The sequence below is a fragment of the Diplotaxodon limnothrissa genome, linkage group LG10, assembly GCF_057381915.1.
Source record: "Diplotaxodon limnothrissa isolate DT_005_m linkage group LG10, D_limnothrissa_male_GT1.1, whole genome shotgun sequence".
NCBI classification, from domain to species: domain Eukaryota; kingdom Metazoa; phylum Chordata; class Actinopteri; order Cichliformes; family Cichlidae; genus Diplotaxodon; species Diplotaxodon limnothrissa.
The window spans coordinates 18,265,521-18,289,134 of NC_140605.1; the positions used below are offsets into that span (position 1 = coordinate 18,265,521).

At 41.4% G+C, this 23,614-nt stretch overlaps 1 protein-coding gene across 1 annotated transcript in view; it reads right to left on the reverse strand.

The window, feature by feature from the left end:
* Positions 1-23,614, reverse strand: part of fat3b (FAT atypical cadherin 3b) — a 66,472-nt gene that overhangs the window by 19,876 nt on the left and 22,982 nt on the right. The window contains exons 6-33 of the mRNA XM_085364519.1: positions 21,662-21,723; positions 20,338-20,652; positions 18,757-18,967; positions 18,019-18,090; positions 16,281-16,417; positions 15,469-15,744; positions 14,983-15,193; positions 14,634-14,848; positions 14,234-14,392; positions 13,565-13,686; positions 13,281-13,463; positions 13,071-13,185; positions 12,666-12,947; positions 11,980-12,330; positions 11,497-11,670; positions 10,864-11,394; positions 8,947-9,311; positions 8,470-8,623; positions 7,759-7,866; positions 7,489-7,672; positions 5,889-6,109; positions 4,824-5,276; positions 4,487-4,621; positions 3,978-4,371; positions 2,917-3,113; positions 1,032-1,185; positions 712-945; positions 371-549 (exon numbers count right to left, since the gene is read on the reverse strand). Coding sequence (XP_085220645.1) covers positions 371-549; positions 712-945; positions 1,032-1,185; positions 2,917-3,113; positions 3,978-4,371; positions 4,487-4,621; positions 4,824-5,276; positions 5,889-6,109; positions 7,489-7,672; positions 7,759-7,866; positions 8,470-8,623; positions 8,947-9,311; positions 10,864-11,394; positions 11,497-11,670; positions 11,980-12,330; positions 12,666-12,947; positions 13,071-13,185; positions 13,281-13,463; positions 13,565-13,686; positions 14,234-14,392; positions 14,634-14,848; positions 14,983-15,193; positions 15,469-15,744; positions 16,281-16,417; positions 18,019-18,090; positions 18,757-18,967; positions 20,338-20,652; positions 21,662-21,723 — 6,194 coding nt within the window. The remainder of the gene's footprint in view (positions 1-370; positions 550-711; positions 946-1,031; positions 1,186-2,916; positions 3,114-3,977; positions 4,372-4,486; positions 4,622-4,823; positions 5,277-5,888; positions 6,110-7,488; positions 7,673-7,758; positions 7,867-8,469; positions 8,624-8,946; positions 9,312-10,863; positions 11,395-11,496; positions 11,671-11,979; positions 12,331-12,665; positions 12,948-13,070; positions 13,186-13,280; positions 13,464-13,564; positions 13,687-14,233; positions 14,393-14,633; positions 14,849-14,982; positions 15,194-15,468; positions 15,745-16,280; positions 16,418-18,018; positions 18,091-18,756; positions 18,968-20,337; positions 20,653-21,661; positions 21,724-23,614) is intronic.

Genomic DNA, 23,614 nt, shown 5'->3' on the forward strand with positions numbered 1-23,614 from the left:
TCATTTTTTCTGTTCCACACGGTTCACATGACTACGAGCTATCTTAATTAAAATCTAATTGGGGATTTACCTAATCTCTTCAAGGATCATGTGTTATTCACTTGATTTTTTTCAGAAAAACAAGATTATGTTACCCAAAAAACATAAATGCTGCAAAACACTGTTATAAATGTCAGTTTTGTTCAAAAGTGCATTTTTATTATTTATTATTTTATTTAGTCTTTCAATTATTCATTCATTTCAGAACAAGTGGCTTTTTTGTATCAGGAGCATCAGGCGTAAATATTTCCTACAGTAATGTTTGGTAGACTTAACATTGATTGTAGACACAATCAATACTGAATCTGGGTCACTTGGACTACCCACCAACCTGTGAGGAGAGCGCCCCCTGTTGTCCAGCTCGATCAGTGGCCTCCACACGAACACGATAGGAGTCCTGGCTCTCTCTGTCCAAAGACTTCTCCAGAACTACTACTCCAGTTACCGGGTCGATGGAGAAGAACCCATTCACTGAGTCCACCAGAGAATACAGCACTGTACGGTTGAGACCTGGAAAAAACACATTCATACTAACTGTTCACAATATATTACATCTTGGCTCATAATCTTGCTCGGACACTCAAACAGCACATTATTTTTAAATAATTTAAAGCTTAAAACTTTCTGAATTCATCATCGCTGCCTGACATTACTTATCTAACAGCAGCTTACCTTCATCTGGGTCGCTGGCTTGTAGACGGGTGAGCAAAGCCTTAGGCGAAGCATTCTCGTACACGCTCACCAGGTAATGAGTGGATGAGAAGAGGGGGGCATTGTCATTGACATCTAACACTTTGAGAAAAATATCAGAGCGACAGAACAGGCCTCCCCCGTCAGTTGCCTGTGCGATGAGTTTGTAGCTGGGGGCCAATTCCCGGTCCATCACAATGGCTGTACGCAACTCACCTAAGGGCATAAATGGGGAGGTATAAAAAGAGATTTTGTTTGTTTGTTTTTGCTACAAGCCCTTGAAATGAAATATTTAAATGTACCGGTGTTTGCATCCATGTAGAAATCTTCAACCCCAATGCCAAACAGTGAATACTGGATCTCAGCACTGGAGCCTGAGTCAGCATCTGTTGCACCCACTCTTAGAATGCCCTTGTTAATGGGAATGTCCTCAGGAAAAGAGGTGCTATACACGGCCTGTGATAACACAAAAGCATATGCAGAAATTAAAGTGCACAGTAATAGTAACACTAACCATTCTAGTTAAAAAATGCATCTGTCTAATACATTAAAAAGACATCCAACTACTGGGCACTTGATCCATTATTCCAGCTAATAGAAGTTCCCTTTTATCACCCGGTGTCCATTTCTGCCAGTGACTGACTGGAGAAATGGAGCTTAATGGCCTCACAATTTCATCAAACACGGACCAGCAGCGGCAACGGCATTTTAGCACACCCCACCCTGCTCTGTTGGCTCTGCTGAATCTTCTAACGTTCAGATTTAAAATATATAAAGGTGAAACACCTAGTAACCAGTCAAAGGTTTGAAAAATGCCAAGAATTTGTTTTATATCATCTTTGCATTTTTGTTTGTTGAACAAAATAAAAATTCAAAGCATTAAATTGGGGATTTTCTAATATTTATATCCTGATTAATCACTTAATAAAAAAAAACAAGAAAGGAGCAAGCACCAGCTAAGAGTTTGAAATCGTTACTACTAGAAAAACGCCATTACTATTACTACTACTACTAATCTTCCTATGAAAAAAAACCATTAGAAAAGATGCCCAAACAGCAGTTAGAGTTCATTCTGTGGCAATGCGAGTGTCATTTTGATCCAGTTGCTGCTGTCGCCATGTAACGTCAGACTAATCACTTTGTAGTTATAGTGTTGGCTCGTGCGAGAAGGGAAAAAAAGACTATCAGAGGAGAACAGGGAGCATTTCAAGGAGTTTAGAGTTTTGAGGGAAAAAGAAAGTTTCTCAACTAATTATGTGAAACTGAAGAACTGCAGAATTTTACTAAATGAAAGGAGAGCCCCCAGAAGACTTCACAGTCCAATTATTCTCTCATTTCATAAAGATTTTCCTCTCCTAGATTGTCTTTTTGAGACTAACTCTAAATGTAGGGTGAATGTTGGCGTTGGAAGGTAGGAAATAGCACAAGGGACTCAACTTAATTGGCTTTATCATGATTACTGTCTTTTATTTGTGTAAATTCTCAAACTTGTGTAATTCATCGGTTTAGTACGTTATTAGATTAAGACTGCATTATGCACTCCATAAAAGCACTATGGAAAAGTCAGTTTATACATAAATTACAACACTTGGCCCGAAATATAAAACAAAGACAATTTGGCTGAATTCATTTGCAGCGAGTTAGAACTTCGATGCACTTTAGAACAAAGTATCAATATTTGAAGTGAGCAAATCCAGTTTTACTCGTGAAGCCACAGACTTTTCTTTACTAAGTCATGAATATGCAGATTTGAACATTATTCAACGCAGCTGAATTTTCAGAGCTAAGCCAGCGTTAAGATTACCCAAAAGAAAGTTCATCATTGGGGGAACTGGGAATCTCCACTACTCTTGACGCTCTCATTGGGATTGAAAAAGAAAACAATTTAAATGAGACATAAAATGATTAAAAATTCCTTCTTTGATAAACAGCTTTTGTTTTCCCCATTCAGTCCACAAACACAATGCCCTAACTTATCTTTTCAATAACAAGCATACATGACTGCATGCATGGTCACAAGCAATGCATTCTCTCTGTTTATAGACAGAAAATTAACTGGAATATGGAGACAAACAGCAGATAGAGCCATTTACTCTGCAATGCTCTATACATTCCACAAGCTCCTCTTGGTTTGTTTACTTTGCATATTTTCATTTTGCACACTTTCCATTTGTCTTTATCCCTGACCTGGTTGCAGATGGGTCTGTTGTCATTTGCATCCATGACTGTAACCTCCACTGCGGTGTGAGCGACATAAAGGCCATCGCTGGCAGTGATGTTGAGCAGGTACCAGTCCTGCTGCTCGCGATCCAGCAGACCACTCACATAAACCTTCCACTCCCCCTGCACAAGGGCCAGGCCAAACACTCCTCGTGGATTTCCCCCTGGAGGTCATACAGATGAGAATTAAAGCGCTGACACTAAAAAGTGAAGAAAGGAGTGAAGATGTATTATATTAAATGTAAACAAACTGCGAGTCATTACTCATTCGCAAGATGAATGAGAACAAGATTCTCTCCAACCGCACATAAAAAATTATGCAGGCACCCTTTGGTGCAATCAATAACCATCTTCATAATGTAAACCAGACGGGTAGGGCAGCAGCCGTGGCCCTTCAAAGTTTAAAAGTTTGACCTTTTATGACACTTTCACTCGGCCGATCTGTATTTTTTAAATGCCAGAAAACAAGGACAAAATACATCATCCGCAATCATTAACACACAGTGTGTTGTGAATGGACGTGCTCTTACTCATTATCAAGGTCAGAGTTTTTCTGGAGAGGCCAAGCAATGCTCTTTATTATTTTCATTTTTTTTTTAAAGCGCGAACGCATAAAGTAATAGCTAAGGTTGTGAACGAGAATGATCAATTCATCAAGTGCATTTCATTAGAAGCACCTGCCTGATAATTCTATCCATCAGCCACGAGCCCGTCCCAGCTGTCATAGTGCAAAAACTTATTTTTTCTTCACATGAGTGTAGATTAAGGTTTTCTACAAAGCATTTTTGTTTCATAGTATAATGGGCACTTTGTAATATTAAAATGAAAAAAAAAAAATACAAGTTAAAGGAAAGCTGTTTTTGGCATATCAGTTCAAATTAATTTATAACTTGACCTTTGGAGCAGAAACCATGTTAGACCAATAAATGATTTTGATGCAGCACAGTCTCATCTCATTGCAAGATGAAGAGTTACTGCAGCACAGAGTGCACGGGACAGCATTCTGTTAGTTGTCTCAGTGTCCTCACCAGTGATGCAAAAGCTGACGAGGTGGTTTTGATCCGTGCCATCTCGATCTTTGGTTTTCAGAACGGCCACCACTTCACCGAGGGGATCGCTCTCCTTTACGGCACCTCGGTACAGCTCCCTCTCAAACAGTGGCGGGTTGTCATTGACGTCTGACACAGTGATGGTCACCACTGTGGTGGAGGAGAGAGGCAGTAACTCGGCCAGATCAGACGCTACTACTTCAAAGCTGTAGCTGGAGCAGGCCTCGTGGTCCATCTGACTCACTGTGGTGATCCAACCTGTTTTACTGTCAATGGCAAAGACAGAAGTGGTAGACACAGGCCCGGAGAAGAAGCTGGCATCCCTTGTCAAGTCTAGATTGTAGGTGAGCAGAGGACCGAGGCTGTAGGTCACCTGCAATTCAAATAAAGGATGCATAGCAGCGCCTGTAGCTCTCTGAATTTAGAAAAATGCTTGTTTTAAAGATTCACAAACATATGATTCACAGTTTAACCTGACTGTCACACACCTGCCCATTAGAGCCCCAGTCTGGATCAAGAGCACGCACTTGGACCACTCTGGTCCCCACAGGCATCCCCTCCATCACCGTGGCTACATAGGTGCTGGTCTCAAACAGCGGCTTGTTGTCATTGACGTCCAGAATCTATAAAACAATAAATCTGCTTCAGCTGAACAAAGTCTAAATGAAAAGACAGCACAATTACCCCCTTCTTACTATTTTAATTAATTTATCACATAAATCTGCAATTATTTCATAAAATCCATAATTGCATATGCACATTTCCCTATTCAACTGAAAAACAGAAAGCAAATGCTATCCTTCTGCAGTGCATTGTGGTACCAACCTTAACCTCCAGATCTACAGTGGAGACTGACTCAATCAGGTCTCGTCTTGTTGTTGCTGCAACTTTAAAGCGGAAGATGCTGACCTCTTCATAGTCTAGCGGTTTCACCAGACGGATGAGACCAGTCTCCTTCTCCACCAGGAAGGTCCCCTCCTGGTTGCTGTCAAGCGTCTCCCCTGCGATTGCACTAAAGAACCCGGTCTGTCCAGCACCCATGTACACAGACCCCAGGGCGGTTCCTACCGCTGTGTCCTCAGGGATGGTGAAGGAGTACTGAGGCTGGCTGAACGAGGGAACGAATGCATCTGGAGGGACTACGTGGATGAAGGCGGACACCAGGGAGTGCTTAGCCGGAGAACCACCATCTGTGGCTTTGACAAAGAAGGACAGCACAGTGCCCTGGAGGTGGTCCACTGTGCTTTTAGTCATCATCCAGCCACTGTCTGGCTCCACCTGAACACCAGCAAAATCACAAGGCTATTTAAATCAGCTTTTGGGAGTTTTTTTTTTTTAAACTGTTGACATTTGTAGTTATGTGTTTAATTCCAAACCACGAAAGTTGTTGCTATTTTTATATCATTTTGATTAACATTAATAAAATACAAGGAGAACGTCACGGTTTTATGCGCACAAACTGAACCGCAATGCCCTTCAAGCTTCACCGCGACATACAGTGTTTATAAGTTGCAGCTATATTCCTTTAATCCCATGGTGTTTCGATTCATTTATAGCCCACATTTATTTAAATTTAATTGTATTTTCAAAATTGACCAAAGCATCAACCCTAATGCAACATCATTTTGATTAGATGATTAAAAATACATAATCTACAGCAAACAGATGGCTTTTAATCCCCTGAAGTGGGAACGGAGGGTCATGTGAAAACATTCCTTAATTGAAAATCAAGTTTACCGCTAAAAGAGTTTGTGCTTTAATGAGTTTTAAATCAATTTGTTGCAGATTGCATGTGGTTGCATTTTTATGTGATTTTATGTGTTGCATAGATATTAATTTTCTTTTTACAAAGGGCAGTCAAAAAGAAGTTGAAAAGCAACATGCACTGACCTCCAGAACATCGACCAGAGATAGGCGTGCCTCACTGTAAAGTGAGTATGTGATCCTTCCATTAGACCCAGCATCTGGGTCAGTGGCCTGGATCTGAGTGACAAGAGAACCTTTGGCAACATTTGCTTTAATGCTCATACGATACTCCACTGCTCTGAACCGGGGGGCGTTGTCATTCTCATCTGCAAGAACCACCCGTACCGTGCAAAATGATGCACGGCCTGGAAAATAAAAACACACATACATTTAATATGCACAAATGATACAGATTAGCGCTGGGTATTATCACTGATTTCTATAGCTGATTTAATTCTGATTCACAAGGTCCCAATTCAATTTGATTTGATTTGATTCAATTTTGACTCAGACAGTCAGAAGTATTAAAATATTCTGCAGTAGTTTAAAAAACGAACATTACAGTTACAGAGGTTTTATTAGAGACATTTAAGTGTTTTCCAATTTGGCAAAAAAAATTTAAATTTCTTCAATATTGAACAGCAAAAATGAGGCTTTCTTGTCGGAGGTCATTTTTGAAAAAACAAAACAAAACACAACAACAACAAAAAAACAGCGTGCGACAGCGCTGAACACAATGGTAGACTGGTGTGCAATAAGCAAGCAAATAATGCAGAAAACAGAGATTTAAGATGGGGAAACTGTTCTTGAAGTACACCGAGAGAGTGAAAGAGCTCTGCAGGAAGTGTGATTTCATCAAAACTGCCAAAGCAAGAGGGAATTCATGACGATGTTTATCAAATGTGAAGTGTAGTTGTGATCTTCTTTTGCTACTGGTTCAATGTATTTTGCTCGGAGAGTGAGGAAACCCTCAGCTTCGGAACCTGTGAGATGTCGGCTTTCAGTAGTTTCTGTTTACATCTTTTTGCGGTATCCGTTTACTTGCTCTCATTTGTTGTTTTAACTGTTTGGCGGTTGTTGGAATAGTTCATATATATTTAAAAATCGATTTAGGATTAATGAATCGATGCACAACAGGAAAAAAGTCTATGCACCTTCAACGCAACATGCTAACGCATGGTTAGTATGGACGTTCCCGAAAGTGAATGATGGCATTTCGTTTACCAAAGTAAACTGCAGGGGCAGCCCCGCAAAGAAAAAGCTAATGAAGGAAATTGTATGAGCAATAGAAGCATCAATGCAGTTACCAGGAAAGTTGTGAAGACAAGTGAAAAAGAGGAAAGGGTTGATGTATGTAACCAACTTTTGTTATATAAATCTATTGCACCTGCTTTTTTTTGGTGAAGGCCAAGTAAAGGTGGGTGTACAGCAGCTCAATTTCAGTCAGTTTTTTATAACTCTTTCCAGCAGCAGAGTTCTTTATTTTCAGTTATTTCATCGAGAGCAGTTTGGGGTGAAACTGTAAAGTTAAATAACTTAGATAAACTTTTTAAACTTAAAAATATTTTGTGTTGAAGAAAAGTTGATTTTTATTTTTATATGCTCTCAGTTATTTTTATTAGAAAGAAAATTTGGTCATGCGGAGAAATAAAACAGGAAAATGAAATTTGCCAAGAAAATTGCAATTGGAGAATCTCTACTTATATTAGCTGATTTGAAGATGGCTTTTTAGGGAAACAGTTACCTCCACCATCCAGGGCCATCACAGTTAGCACCATGTCCTTGTTGAAAGGGTTTTCTCGGTCTAATTTCTGAACAGTGGAAATGACCCCATCTGCATCAATGGTGAACTGAGTTTTCCCCAGGTCGTTGATGAACGAGTAGGTGATCTGTCCGTACAGTCCAGAGTCCTCATCTGTTGCGCGGACCTGTATGTCCACACAGAAATTCATCAATATTCCTCATTGTGTTATTTTGTATTCATTAATTCAGTGCACTGAAAAAGTGAAATTACCTGAATGACCTTTGACCCTTCCGGTGCATTTTCCTGGACCTCAGCCAAGTAGAACCTCTGGCTAAATACTGGGCTGTACAGGTTAGCTCCCAGGACACGTACAATCACCTGTGAATCACCATCGCAACATCACTCCATCATCATTATCCTCACTGTCTGCTGACATGCTGCTGTTGCCATCCCAACAAACATCACCGGCTGATTTGTCAAACACGATCAAATCAAAAAGGCAAAGCAGTAGTAAGAACACCAGGGTTGTGAACAATTAGTTACTGATTTGAATTACACACGGATTACACACAGATACTGACACCTCCGTGAAGAACTGCTGCACATATATTTCATGTATGTCAGAAGAAGAACTTTAAGAATGGGGTGATGTGTTATTGCAACAGAAATGTGTGATATATGACCCAACCCCCCCTCAAATCTCCCATTTGTAATTACCACTAAGAGACAGATGTGAGTATTTTTTCCAGCTGGCAGCTTATCCTCAAAGTAAATCTGATATGGCGAGACATTAACCTCCCACTGTGGAGCTGGCAGTTGTGAGAAACAGCAGTTACACTGAGCAGCAGCGAAGGTTGGTAATAATTTTGACAGGCCGGTGAAGAAGGTCAGCCCATTTTCTGTGTATAAGGACTACTGAGACTTAAAAAAAGACCAAATCAGCTGACAGAACGAATACGTAACTGCCAAAAGTTGTCTCACCTGAGCAGTGCTGGTGAAGACTCCATCCGACACGGACACATTGAGTTGATAGGAGAGTTTCATGCCTTGTCTCCTCTTGTTAGACAGACGAAGCACCCCCGTATCTGGCTCCATCATAAAAGTCATTTTCTCATTTCCTGAGAGAATACTGTACCTGAAGGCGGAGGAAGAAGAGAGAGCTTGTGTTGCTTACGGTCTACAAAGTTATTTTGCTCAAGAGGTGCTGCAAATTACAAGTGTCTACTTGTCTTGAGGGGGTGCTGAGCCAAAACTGCTTGAGAAAAATCTAAATAAAGCCTCGTGTGAAACTGAACCAGGATTACTGGGATTTTAGCAAACCAAAACACTGCACTGTGCTTTTCAAGAGGTGACAATCTGAAAAATTCTTAAAGAGGATTTGCATCTAGGTTCAAAGGTAAATCAAGTCTACAGAGAAAACACAGAATCGGTAAGTTCTCAAAGCGTCTTTTTCCTTACCTCAGCCTACTGGCATCACAGATGTCAGCATCTGATGCCTGAACACAAGTCACAAAGTGTCCTCTGGGAGCCAGCTCGCTGACAAAGGCCTCGTACAGCATTTGGCTGAAATTAGGTGGGTTGTCATTGGTGTCAGTTACAGTCACAGAGACAGTAACATCGCTGCTAAGGGCAGGGTCTCCGCTGTCCGTCGCCCTGACAATGAAGTTGTGGCGCTGGATGAGCTCATAGTCGAGCAGACGTGCCGTGTATATCAGCCCGCTGTTACTGTCGATGCTGAAGTAGTCGGTGCTGTTGTAGATGTCAGATAGGATCTGGTAACTCACCACGCCGTTCTTTTCTGTGTCCTGGTCTTGGGCAAACACCTACACGGAGAGTTACATTCAATTGTGTCCTGCCTCATGCATTATTCAAGATAAGGGCTGATTTGCTTACCCCACACATACTCTGTGGGTACAACACCACCACTGCAGCCAATTGAAAAAGTAAATAACGTTCCAGATTTTACTGAGAATAGGATAGAAAGACATGTAAAACCTTGTCAAAGCATTTGTTTAACATTCAGCGTGAACATTTGCTGAGATACAACTACATTTACAGAAATAAAGTAATAAAATATAAAAATATTAAAAGTTGTGATATAATGTTAAAGAAGGAGGTGGAACAATCATATGGAAGCCAAACAGAAAATCTGATTAGTCGGTCATAGCGCTCCAAGTGTTTTTACTTCTGTCGGAGTCTGTGCAGCTCTTTTAAACAAATATAAAAGGTTTTGAAATTTGGTCCCCTGTTTTTTATATCTGTGACTTGAGTAATGTAATGCCACAATTGGGTCAAAGTTGGAAGTGAGTTTGTGCAGTTAACTTTTAAAACATATGCATGATTTTCAAATATATGAAGGCCAGCTGTACCTATAATAAATAGATATCGAGAAACTGATATTTTGATATTGAGAAACTACAAAAAACACAGCACATAACCACTAGAGGTCACTGAAATAAGCAAAAATATATTTTGGCATTTTGGTTTCTTAGACTTAAACAAACAATTATTTTGTCTTGTAAAACAATGAGAGGCCGCACTGTTTCACCAGGCTGCGCCAGTCAGATCTCCTACTTGTTCATCAACGACCTGGGGAAAACTCAGTTCACCAAGCTTATGTTAATTTAATTTGCGTTAATTTAACTGATGTGGTTGCCGTACTGATGCCGTACATTTATAGACCAAACATTTCTCCCCAATTTTCACTAAAGTTGAAAAAGCTGACCTTCATACCAAGGAGGACCACCAAGATTTTTAATTTATCAACGTTATCTTTATATTTTGCCCATTATAGCCATTCAGAGCTAATAAACAGAAACTTAGGTCATCTCTTAGCGACTGTTTCATGTACTGATACCAAACCATTTGGCATCCCTTCTTGGATGTCCAGAAATTTGTTATTTGACTGCTGAGGCAGAGATGTGCTTTTGATCAGGTTAAATACGACCCACGTGGTAAACAATACTGCAGTACCACAGAGCAAGAGCAAAGCATATTTTAAGGCTCAGTGATTATAAGCCTCTGTTCTTAAATCTGTTTCTTTTACACTTTAATGCTAGTAAAAAGGGACACGGGCCTACAGTATTTTGCTGACTGACTTAAAAAGATGTGAGAAAAATCCAAATTCAATCATATGATGTTCTCATCTTGTAAACAGAAATATGTTCCCGAATGAAAAAAGAGCACTATTGTATTAAAGGTCAAGCACTTCCACTGGGAAATTTCTAGGCAAATATCACACCATCTTCCCATGAATAAATGAGCCATCTGCAATGCTGCTGAAGTGACTCTTAAATGTAAACACTCATTCAGTTAGAGTACACACTGGACTAACTCAGCAAACACAGGCATGCGCACACGCACACACACACACACCTGTAAGACGGGCGTTCCAATCATGGAGTTCTCAGAGAGCACAGCTGAGTATGAAGTGTTCAGGAACAGCGGTGGGTTATCGTTCACGTCCAGCATGACAATGTCCACATCAACCTCCGACTTAGCTCCGGTCAGTGTATCGGTAGCCTTCACCGTTAAACGGTAATACTGTGTGGTCTCATAGTCTAACGGGTAAATCACACGGATGATTCCTGTGTCGAAGCCAATGTCAAACTGGAGGGATGGGTCTCCATCTGTGATGGTGAAGATGACGCTCTGGCCCTCGGGACTACTGGCATTGATACACAAGACGGAGGTGGAGACATCCAAATCCTCTTTGACGGTGACACCATAAAAAGGCTTGTCAAATACTGGCATAGCTTTATTTGCTACACTAACAGGCAGCTCCACCTCACTGGACAGAGGAGGGAAGCCACCGTCAGTCGCCACGAGGATCAGTTTGTACTCTGCGTTAGATAAATCTGCCTCGAAGGCTCTCTTTAAGGTCAGCTCTCCTGTCACAGGGTGCACCTGCATGGGATTTATAGACATTAATCAGTCCAACTCATGAATTTGCACAATTATAACATTTTACAGCCTCCCATATAAAATAAGGGAAGATGTTTTACTTACTTGAAAGTTTCTGTGCTGCTCCTTAAGGCTGTACGTCACTTGTCCATTCCGACCGTAGTCTTTGTCAGTAGCTGAGACCCTGAAAACACTTGATCCTGGCTGTGCTTCTACCTGCACTACAGCGTAGTAGGGAAGGTTCACAAACTGTGGAGAGTTGTCGTTTACATCCTCCACCTAGAAGATTTGATTTTAAGAAAAACATAATGGGGTCATTTTAAAGCTCAGGAGGGTTAATGTTGTTCAGCAACACAAAATCTGCACCGCAATCTCTTGACCACTGCACCACTGTCCTACCAAATTAGTCTATAACAAAAACACATTCAAGCAACAATGTAAAACGTATTTAAAGCATTCTAAACCAAAAGAATTGAAAACACATGACTGCCCCAATACGCCCAAGTCTGCATTACTGTAAGTGTGAAGGATGGACAGAAAAAGCAACAACTAGAAGCATGCTTGCAGGCAGATGATTTCCATACCTACCTGTACTTGCACGATCACCCTAGCCACCCTCAATATTTCATCTTCCCTGCTGACCTCCACCACCAATTCATAACTGTCCTTCTCCTCTCTGTCAAAAGGCACACCGGTAGTGAACACTGCTCCACAAGTGGGCCAAATGCTGAAGCGCCCAACGGGGTTCAGCAGAGTGTACTTGAGTGGCTCGTTGAGGCGGTGACCAACTGTGCTCACCACAGTCGCTAAGGTGATATTGGGTATGTTCTCTGGGATGGAGGCAAAGTAAACTGGGAAGGTGAAGAGAATTCCGCTGTCTATAGCTTCTCGGACAAGCACCGTGACCAGTGTCATGCTGGAAAAACGTCCATCCCAAACCTTAAAGAAAGAAGATAAATGAGTCAGAATTAGCTATGGCAGAGAATGTAATGCTGGAGGTTTTTTTCTTAGCTCAATTTGACTGCCCTTATTTTCTTAATAAAAACAGTAAAATAATTCTGGATGTAATCCTGGGTCAGAAAATCCTGAGTCATGCAGATGATGTATCCCGTAACAAGTCACCACATAATTTTGGGCTCTATGTGCACAACTCTGCACTGACCCAGGAATCTGACCTTCTGGAGGAAATCATTATTATGTTTGCCCAGCTTAGTCCAGATAGCAGAATGATGAAAAGACTTTCAAATGGTATGTCATGTCCACTAAAGACCTACCTTCACATTGAAGCGATAACGGTCTTTATTGAGGCTCTGATTGATGACGGTCACAAGTCCAGTGTATGGCTCAACAGAAAAGAACTCCACATTGCTATCCACCAAAGAGTAAAGCAGCTGTGGTGTGATAGACTTGTCAGGGTTAAGTGTGGGGTCAGAGGTCATATCGGGGTCAAGAGCCTTAACCTTAAGAACCTCTACACCCATGTAGGTAGGCAACAAGAGGATTGTCTCGTAAGTGTCCTCGGAAAACTTAGGGGGCGAGTCATTGATGTTGATCACCTAAGACGTGGTACACAGGGAGTGAAAATAATGTTGAGAAATGACTACGATAACGCAGAACTCAAAGTGAGTCAAGAGTTGTTTATGAGACAATGAAAGCTGATTCATATGTTATTTGCTTACCTTTATAAGTACCTCTGCTGGGCTGTCAGCATCCCGTGGAGGCTGGCCACTATCTCTAACATGAACCCGAAAGACGAACTCAGAGAAGGTTTCATAGTCCAGACTGGCAATCGTTCTAAAAATCATTTAAACAAACCCATTATATATCAACTTATAAGGAAATTAATCAGATCAATAGTGATTCAACTTCTGCACAGCATTATCACCTACCGGATCGATCCAGTCCCAGAGTCCACGCTGAAGAACATCCGAGCAGTCTCACCTATGATCTCGAACACTAACAGGGCATTGTGGTTGCGATCCTTATCAGTTGCCTGGATGACCAAAGGGTTACCGTCCTCTGCCAGGACCACACTGTTGATTGGAGCAGCCTCGCTGACTACGCCGACATACCTGTTAGGAGAAAAAGGTAACGCTGATGTCAGTCAAATATTTCTTAGGTCGGTCGAGAAAATCACTTTTTAACACTCAACAACTGATACAACAACTAATACCTGATTTGTTGGAATACAGGTGGGCTGTCGTTCACATCTACTACTTGTATGATGACGGAGGTGCTGGCTTCCACTCCAGCCATGCTCAGGGCACGCACCACCAGAAAGTAAGATGTTGTTTGCTGGCAAAGCAAAGAAATCCAGTGAAATTGTTTAAAAAACTAATTCAATTTAGATCCGATGTAAAGCCAGCTTTTTTTTGCATAAAGAAGAACGTGACAGTGGCTTTAAAAATAATGCTATAAATCTTTGGAAATAGAAATTAAATCACATAAATATTTCATGTTACCATCCTTTCCCTTTCCAACAATACCTTGTCCTCAGGGTATATTCAAACAAGTGACTGAAATGACAGCTTGTTAGAAGCATCTTGGAGAACCTCTGCATATTTATGCACTCTCAGTTACTTTTTTCTCATCTAATCACAGTGAGTGATTAGATGTAATGCTGATTACGGCTCTGAGGGCCACACCATCTGTTCCAGGACTGCTTGTTTGCTGTTGCTTTTTTTGGCTGAATATAATTCTTTATGACTGACTATATATTTGGGTCAAAGGCACACCTACAAAATGCACTTGGGACAGAACGGAAGCCCCTCGTACCCACTGTTTGACTGCTAAGCATCTATACATCTAATATATAACCAAAAAAGAAAAAACATTAACAAACCTCAAAGTCCAGCGGTTTGCGTGTAGTGATTACACCGGTATGGTGGTTAATAAAGAAGCAGCGCTCCTCGTTGCCTCTGGTGATGTCATAAATGAGTGCTGAGCGGCTGAGGGCGCTAACAGTGATCACGTAAGTTCCAGTTTTGCTGTTCTCCATAATCTATAAAGCCAAAGAGCAGAAATATACAGGTAGATTTTCAGAACTTGAGTGAGTTGTATAGACCATTTCCTGAAAAATACCGTTCTTACCTCCTGTATATCTGTCTAGACATTTAACCTCTATACACACATACCGCCTCCAAGCTGTCTTTATTCCTCCTATCTCTCCCACCCTCTCCAGCCTTCTCCCTTCAGACAGTAATTTATCTCTAACTTTATTTTTTATTTATTTATTTTTTTACCTCAGCCTGATACTCCTTCTGAGAGAATTTCGGTTTGGAGAAGTCTGAGAGGATCAAGGAAATGCGAACTGAAGCGGTGGCCATTAATGGGGGAAATCCACTGTCTGTGACGCGCACACTGAGGGTGTAAAAGCCTAAAGAAGTGAGGTCCAGTTCCTTGGCAATGAAGATAAGGCCTGTGGTATTATCAATGCCAAACACACCACCGGTGTTACCTGAAAGTAGCAGAAAGGTTACAGACACTATTAAAGGAGGATACAAAAAGAAATCACAGGTCACTACACTGTTTAAAACACAAGCACAGATACAAATCAAAAGGAGAATAATCTTCTTGCACATTGGACCGTACCTGCTTCTATAGTATAGGTGAGCTGCCCATTAATCCCATTGTCTTTGTCTAGAGCCGTCACCTGCACTACAGACGTGCCGACAGAAAAAGTCTCGTAGGCCGTAGCATCGTATACGGTGCTGGTGAAGTAGGGAATGTTATCATTGGAATCTTCCACTGCCACCAGGATACGAGCTAGGTCACGGTTAAATGGAAACTCCTGATCCTTGACCTAAAGCAGCAAACGAGAGATGAATATGGATAGAGCTGTACGAGGTGATAAAAGAACAAAATCAGCAAAAATTAAGTGAGGCAGACACAGTTGCCAAAACGGACATAATTTATTGGATAGCACAGTGGCGCATAGAGACTCACAGTAACATCCAAGCTCACACACACACACACACACACACACACACACACACACACACACACACACACACACACACACACACACACACACACACACACACACGAACAGATTGTCATCCATGCTTCCTTTCCCACCATAATAGTGAGGATGTGCTGTGTCCGGGCTTCATAGTCGAGCCTGTCTGCAGTATAGACAACTCCTGTGCCAGGATTGACCCTAAACAGCCTCATACTGGCCGGGTCTACGCTGCCATAGATGGAGAAGCTCAAACGGGCACGCTCATCAATGTCCGATGCTCTGACCCGCAGCAGCTCCATGTCAACTGGTATGTCCTCAGATACGCTGACATCATAAGCTGGTAGAGAAAAAACTGGAGGGTTGTCGTTGCTGTCCTGTATTCGAATGAACACCTGAATGATGAAGAGATAGGAAAGGGGAAATCTGCATAGTCAGCGTAGTGGCAAACAGTGATAGGAGACTTGGAGTCGAATTAGCTTCGGTAACTGACAATCCTCAATCCAATTGTAGAGTAAATGCAAGGCTCAGACACAACTGAACACTATTTGCATTAAGACAAGGCCCTATTAATGGCAGACTGGTAAGCCAGAGCGAGCGTTCTCCAAGAGGCATGAGGTTCTTTTTGTATCTTGACCTTTATTTGTCCAGAGTAATCCCATTAATTCTCTGATATCAAGGATTTCCCTTACAAGATATACCCAGTAGGGGAGCCCCGACAGCAGGAGCACAGGGAATGTCAAAGCAGGGCAACAAAAGCACATTTCATAGTCAGTATGAGATAATTTCAGAAAAACCGAGCGCAAGCAGAGGAAGCGAAGCTGAGCGTAAACAGTTCCCCGTGAAAAGAGGGAACAATAATTTAATTTGATGTGGGTCTGGGGCGTATGAGAGGCAGCGCCAGTGCATAACAAATCAAAACTCTGTGTACCTGTGCTGTGGCAAAGTTGGTCCCATCTGTCACCTGTACCGTCATGTTGTACACAGACTGCACCTCCGCATCAAGGGGCTTGGCCACGACTAGAGTCCCCACCCCCAGTTGGAGGTCAAACTGCATGTCAAAGCTCCCTGGAATAAATGAACACACACACACCCATCCCCCGTACACACACTTAGTGTCAGCCTTTTAGTATTCGCACTGCATATAAGACTCAGGTGCTCTAAGTTATTACTGTGTAATTGTTTTGGCCAGGTGCCTTCGTCTGGAGCTGGAGGGACTGTGAAATAAAATGAACTGAAATGCAATGTGATGTAGCACCAAACCCACTTGGCAGCCTGAGAGCTGTTAACAGCCACGCAAACATCTGTCTTATCACTCCAAAACACAACCCATCTCAGAGATCAAAAACCTGCAGCAGGGTCTTTTCCACGGGCGGCGAGTGTACAGTTTAAAGGCTTAATGTTTGATTAAAGTGAGGGAGGGGAGTGATATGTGTTAGGTATTCGGTACCATCCTTCCTCTCATTCCAGCTTCTCTCCCGAGATATCTGGGAGCCTGAGCACCCCTCAGCATATGAATACTGATTGGGCATTTTTCACACAACCACTGATGCATGTTGAGTGGGAGCAAAATACAGGATCTCACATTGTTTATTTATTTTTTGTTCTACTTTTCATGGCAGAGCAGTGGGTCAATTCAACACTACGAGGGATCAGTCTCACAGCATTGAGAAAAAAGAAAATTACAGCATGTAATCACTAGTTTCTTTTCCTGTCAGGGTGGAATGATGCCTCAGAGTTCTGTTATTAATCCAGGAAGAGCACGCCCGATAAGAAAGCCGTATAAGAATCAAACTCTTCTGTCTATCTATATCACAAAATCACATTCAGTGCCATAAAAATGATTAAGAACAAATATTTCTCTAGTGTGATTCAAAAGAAATGCAGTACAAAAAAGCAATTATATGCAAAACTCTCAAACTGTACATAGCCCCTAACAAATGTAAGCAAAGTATCCCATATTTTCAGATCTGGCTTTGGTCTCCACCAGAGGAATACAATCTGCCTCTTTAGTTGCTAAACGCTCCAGTGCAGTTTCAGCTCCACAGTTGTTTGCAGTGGCTGACCAGTGATGCACAAAGCAGTGAGAGTGATCCGAAATACTAATGCTGCCGGGCTTGACAGTAAAGCACTGGGCTAGAGCTCTGTGAAGTTTTGTAAATCTAAGGAGCATCTGAAAATGTGGGTGTTAAATCTCTGAAGGGTCATTTATACTGTAAGAGCAATTCCTCTCACATTTCTTAGTACTTGTTTTAGTCACTGTAAGGTTTATCCATAACTGCTAAAAAACAGTGAGGTGCATTTGAATTCAGCCTTAAGTGGAAACATTAAAATAGCCTGTTGTTTTATAAAAATACTGTATGGAGGCCTTATGGAAGGGGGAGCAGTATCATTACAGGCTGCTTCTATCAGAAATGCAGCAACTTTCCAAAGTAGCTACAATGTAGCTGAACTAATAGCACAAACCTGTCTTGTGTGGGCAGAGATAATGATACTGCATAGTATTAGTGGAGCTGTGTGAGATTACTATTCCAAACTCAGATCGATCACTTCTGCCTTTGGCTAAACAAGGTCATGGAACTGCGTGCTACATTTCCTTGATTTCCTTAATTTCTTCAAACCTGCAGCATTTGGGGGAAAAGGTGTGGCAAAATTAGCTTTGACCCGACCTGTGTCAAGCGAGCAGTTTCTTCCACATGCATTCTGAGGAATGTAGAACATTTCTCTGGCAGGGCGCCCGCCTTAAAGGTGAGAGAGAGGAAAGAAAAAAGAGAATATAAATATTCATGAAGTCTGGATATCCCTGTGATCAAAGGTTTGGATGATTTATATACAGCACTGCAAAGTTGACCTCTTGACGTTTTTACATATATATGTGTCACTAAGTGATACAAATTGACTTTTCATTAGAATACTTAAGCTAAGGGTGGGTGATAAGAGCTTACTTCTGGAAGTTTGAAATAAAATATCCCCAATGCTTTTATTTTTTAAAACTATCTGAAATATGAATAACCGTTTCTGTACGATTACTCATCTAACATTAACACTAAGAATGAACTGGGAAAAACATTTGCACATTGCATTTTCTCTGTCTATTAAAAAAAGAACAATTAAATATTAAACATATTTTCTTGATTTAACAGCTCTACATTTTTATTTAATGTTAACTATCAAATAAAAGTTAATATTCCTTAGTTGTTCTATTAAAAACCAGGGAGGAGATCTGTTTTTTTTACCAGAGTCAAGACAATAATGATGAAAACTAGAACAATTTATTACTAACTCACTATCAAGAAACACTTTGTAACTTTTCATTAGTGTAACCAGGACACTTTTATGAGAAAATTCAGAGTATGTACTGTCCTTTGGCTCTCTGTTAGTTCAGTATCTTATATTAATTTTCTTACCAATGATAGTGAACCAGACAGGTGTGCTGGACTGGCTGATAGCCACGACTCCCACTGGCTGGGCAACAGTAGCTGTCTCCGAAATGGAGAAATTGTAGTACCGCTGGGTGAACAGTAGGGGCACTGGTGAGGGGGCAGGTTTACGAATCCACTCTACATGAAGTTTAACAGTAGACCATAATGGCGGATCGCCACCGTCCTCTGCTTTTATCTAAGAGAAGGAACAATATAGATAAATTAGTTTGGTAGCCCTGAGAGATCAAATGGACTGCAACTTATGAAACCACCAGCAAATAGAAAAATGACAATTTCAGTTGCCTCAGGGTGCTGAATGAAAAACAACAGAAATATAAAAAACAAACAAACAAATAACAAATCATGAAACAAAACAAGCTGTGAGAGTGACAGAAACCAAAACATGCGAAGGATTGCACTGAGACACACTCAAACGAAGCAGAGGGTTCATCGGTAATGTAAAGAAGAAAAAGCTGCATATCAATATGTGCATTAAAATCACATGATTCATATAATATTGTAGATACACGTTTGGTATTAGCCGTTTACTCTTTGCAGTAGTTCCACCACATTATTGTTTCCCTCTAGAAACACTTTTATTTCGTTTCATGATGTTTGCTTAATTTTCTTTCCATTTCTGTTGTGTTTTGTCTGATTTTACAGTGTTTTTCTATTTTCTGTTTTTTGAGTTGCAATGCATTTAACCTTTCAGGGCCACCATACCAACACAAGCAAATGGAGGACTTACCACTACTTGCTATTAGTATGCATGTATTCAGGCCAACCAAAAACTTTGAGTACATTAGAATTCTTTCCTCTCCACTTCATAGACCACGAAACCTACAATCATAATCTATACTGATCACCACTGCACTGACTGACTGCCCCTAGAGTGGATTAACTACATCTATAGCCTAGCAATAACATCCCATCCATACAAAAACTTTGATCCCAACAAATGCAGATTAATGAGATGAGCCTCACTACCTGGCTTTCAATAGCTTAGTCTGCCTTTTTCGCACCCAACACAAATACAATACTAGTTTGGCCAGTGTATAAATATGGATGCAAAAAATGCAATTTGTGTTTGTTTGTAATATTAGTCTGACCACAAGTACCCTTTCATGCTAGATCAACTAAGATCTATCATGCCACCTAGTATCCATCGACACCACTCCACCCCACAACCCCTCCACTCTGCTGCTGAATTTATTGGCAATAGAATAATGTGTGTGCTCCAGTACCTGGGCTTTTGCCTGATGAAACATGGCAAAGTTACTGCGTTTGCTTCTGCCAACTTTCCCTGAAAGCAGAGCCTTAGGAGCTAACAAGCGCACACTGGCTGTGATTAGTTTGTAAGAAACGGAATTGAAAACGCAGCACTCAAGACATGGAAAAAAAGCAGCACTGTGCCTTAAAGTCTTATCTCAAGGAAGGCCGTTTCAGCAATTTAGACTGTTGTTACTGAGTGCTGGCTTTTGTCTGCCATATCTCCCCACAGATTTCAAATACAGGCTTTCCTTTTAAAAACGAGGATAGCTTTTATATTTGATATGAGAGACTCACAGTGAGGATGTCATAGCTGCCTGCTGTCACCATCTTCTTTGACGACACCATAGCAGTCCTGGGGTCGATACTGAACTTTTCGTCCTCATTACCGCTAATGATGCTGTAGGTGATGTTGCTATTGGCGCCATAATCACGGTCGTAAGCGAAGACACGGTACACGGGTTCCCCGCGTTTGTTCCTGTCTCGCTCAGGCAAGCTGATGCGGTAGGTGACCTCTGGGAAGGTGGGCGGGTTGTCGTTCTCATCCTGGACGTGAACTATGACCCACACAGTAGATTGGCGTGTGGTCACCGGGCCATCTATTACTGCAATCTGGGAAAAACGTGAACACAAGCACACAAATGCATGGGATTTTACTAGGGAGCACATACATTTTATTGATATCGTAAATCTTGCTCATGCTGTGTGAGGGCAGGGCCACGTGGAGCTGAGCTCACGGGAAATCTCTTTGTATTATTGATCCCCTGGAGGCGGTGGCAGAGGGCTGATCACGGATCAATTGGATCAGATAGGGGTGAACACCATTGCTGCCAGCCTGACTCTTCACTAGGCTATTAATTACAGACAGCATAAGCAGTCAGGCTGAGCAGTGGGTGGCATGCATGGGTGATATTCAGAACAATGTTTTAACAAAGACTTCTTTACTTGTTTCTTTCCAAGTTGGCCACAATAGTATATTTTCTTGGCAGTTTTCTCTCTACTGTTTCTTTCACTTTGTAGTGTGCTGCCATACATTTATTAAGTATGGGAGCTAAACAAGGCAGCATGAGTCTGGACAACTCAATTGGCAATTCGGGCATACAATAGAACACATAACAAAAGCGCACAGGTGCAATCGTGTGGGTCAACTGCAGGTTATTTCATTCCATTTTGTAGAAAGGCAAAGTGCTCGTGAATTCAATGGCATTTAATAAGTTGTAAGCGAAGTGTGGGGGAATAGAAGTTTGTTCATGTCCACAAAGTCAAGAATCTGTGATTATCAGGTTCATCTGTATGCAGAGCTGCAGGAGCAACAGAAATGGTAATCACCCAGCTATCTGTATGCCTAGTGTCTGCACTTATCAAATGCTGGGCAGACCAACTCCTCTCCTCCCTGTTCCCGTCCTGAGTGGAGAAGATAACCAATGATGAATGATTACATTTAGAAAATCCCAAACCTGGGGCCCAAAACTACAGCCATTCATCACAGTTTATGGAGCCTTGAGGGTCTGCCAGGGTTGTCCTCCACCCTGTCTTTGTTAATAGTAGGTTATGGCAAGTGGCAGGCCTGGATAAATAATATCAATATGAACCTATGAATACGGTTCAGGCTTTACTGTACCTCTAAAAAGTGTTCAGCTTGTTGTTCTCTGTCCAGTTTCCTCGCTGTTGTTGTGATCAGACCTAAAAATCATTTTAAAAAAAGAAAAAGAAAAGCAAAGTTGTATATAACAAATAAAAACTGCTTTTATTGCTTGCACTATACATTTACTGTACATGACAATATGCACTGGCTTTATAGAAAAAAAATATATATCTGTCATTAGAGTCACTTTATTTATGCATGCGTAAGCCCGCATGCATGTAAGCATCACCAAAAAAACTACATACTACAACCCCAACTGAGCCATTCACATTCAGCACAAACGGTACTGGATAACTGTGTCATGGTCCTGGGCCATGTGGGCCCAGTATTCTTAGTTTTCATGTATTTTTGTATTTTGTTCTTTATTTAGGCCATGCTTCCTGGGTTGATCTGTTACGTTGTTCCTTATGTGTTTTCCCTTCGTGACTCTTACCCCCTGTGTGCCCCTCTGTGTATTTATGAGCCCTCGTCTCTCTTTGTGCTTTATTCTATGTTTTCCCCAGCCCGTTATGTCTGCGTTCTCCCCGTGCTCTCTCTCCTCCTGTTTGAACCTCTGTGTACTTCCTGCTTTACTTTGCCCATCTCCCATCAGTGTTACGTTCACTCCTGCCGTGTCTTGTTATGGTTATCAGTGTCACCTGTGTTCCCCGTGTGCATCCACTTCCCCTGATCATCCCTCATGTGTATTTAGTCTCTGTGTTTCGTACAGTCTGTGTCGCGTCGTCTGTGTTCTCACCTCCACGTTTTCACGGTCAGTCCTTGCAGTGATCATCATAGTCTGAGTTTTCTTAGTTTGTCGCAGTATTAGTTTTCCCAGTTTAGTTATAGTCTAGTCACGCCATCCCTGCTTTGTTTGTGCACTTTGTCTTCAGCCATAATAAAGGCTCGCTTTCTGTTAAGTTCACTCCCGTCTACTCACTTGTGTATGCACCTGGGTCCATCACACACACCACCGCACGGCCTGTCTCTGCAGACCGTGACAAACTGAGGGTCATTTAGTTGGCTTTCAAGCCACCAGGACATAATAGCTTTGATCGATCAGCTTCATTCAGATGATGGTTGGATGGTGTGACAAACCGTATCAGGCTTCACTGGAAATCAGACACAATGACAACTTCATACTCTCTTGATGCTATTTTTTTTCCCCTATTATTTGATTTAACTATTAACGTTCTTTCATTATACAACTAAAAAGCCCCCCCCCACACACACACACACACACACATATATGCACATACAGCCATGTTTTCACTTAGTTCATAGTAGCTGAGGATTTTTCATAGTATGCTATATTGATTAGCTTTCAATTCCTGGAAACCTTTCCCACTGCTTATTCAAAACGCTGCCTGCCTAAATGATTTACAATGAGGCCACATGCTTTTTGTCCCTAATAGGAAGGTAAGCCCCAGCAAAGTAACTGAATTTTCTTAATAACTGCCAGATTCAGTCAGTAAAAACTTTGGAAATAAAACAAAAAGCTCCTCAGACATTACTCGTACAAACAAGGAAACTAAGGAAGAAACATAAGCATTGATCTATAAGCAGATTCGGGACATTAAGATACCGTAAGTCAACATTTGTCTTAGCCTGGAGCTATTTTACCCCAAGATGCACAAACAAATGCAAAAGGGAAAAAGTCACTGATGATTCTTGTTTCAGTAAAAAAAAAAAAATTCTCTTTGTTGTACTGCAGTATCCTTTTTTTCACTCACAGCAGGTGCTTATAATTAAAGAGTAACAGCATGTCTGTGCAACTAATGACATCCATATACACACAGCGCACACACACAATAACTAAAAAGTATATATTACAGAAATCCCTCTGCGTGCACTTTTATGTGAAGTTATTAGAGCAAGTGTGCTTGACTGGTGACTGGTGGTGCTTGAGTGTTTTTGTTTCGGTGTAATGAAGCGTTGCAGAGGGGTAGG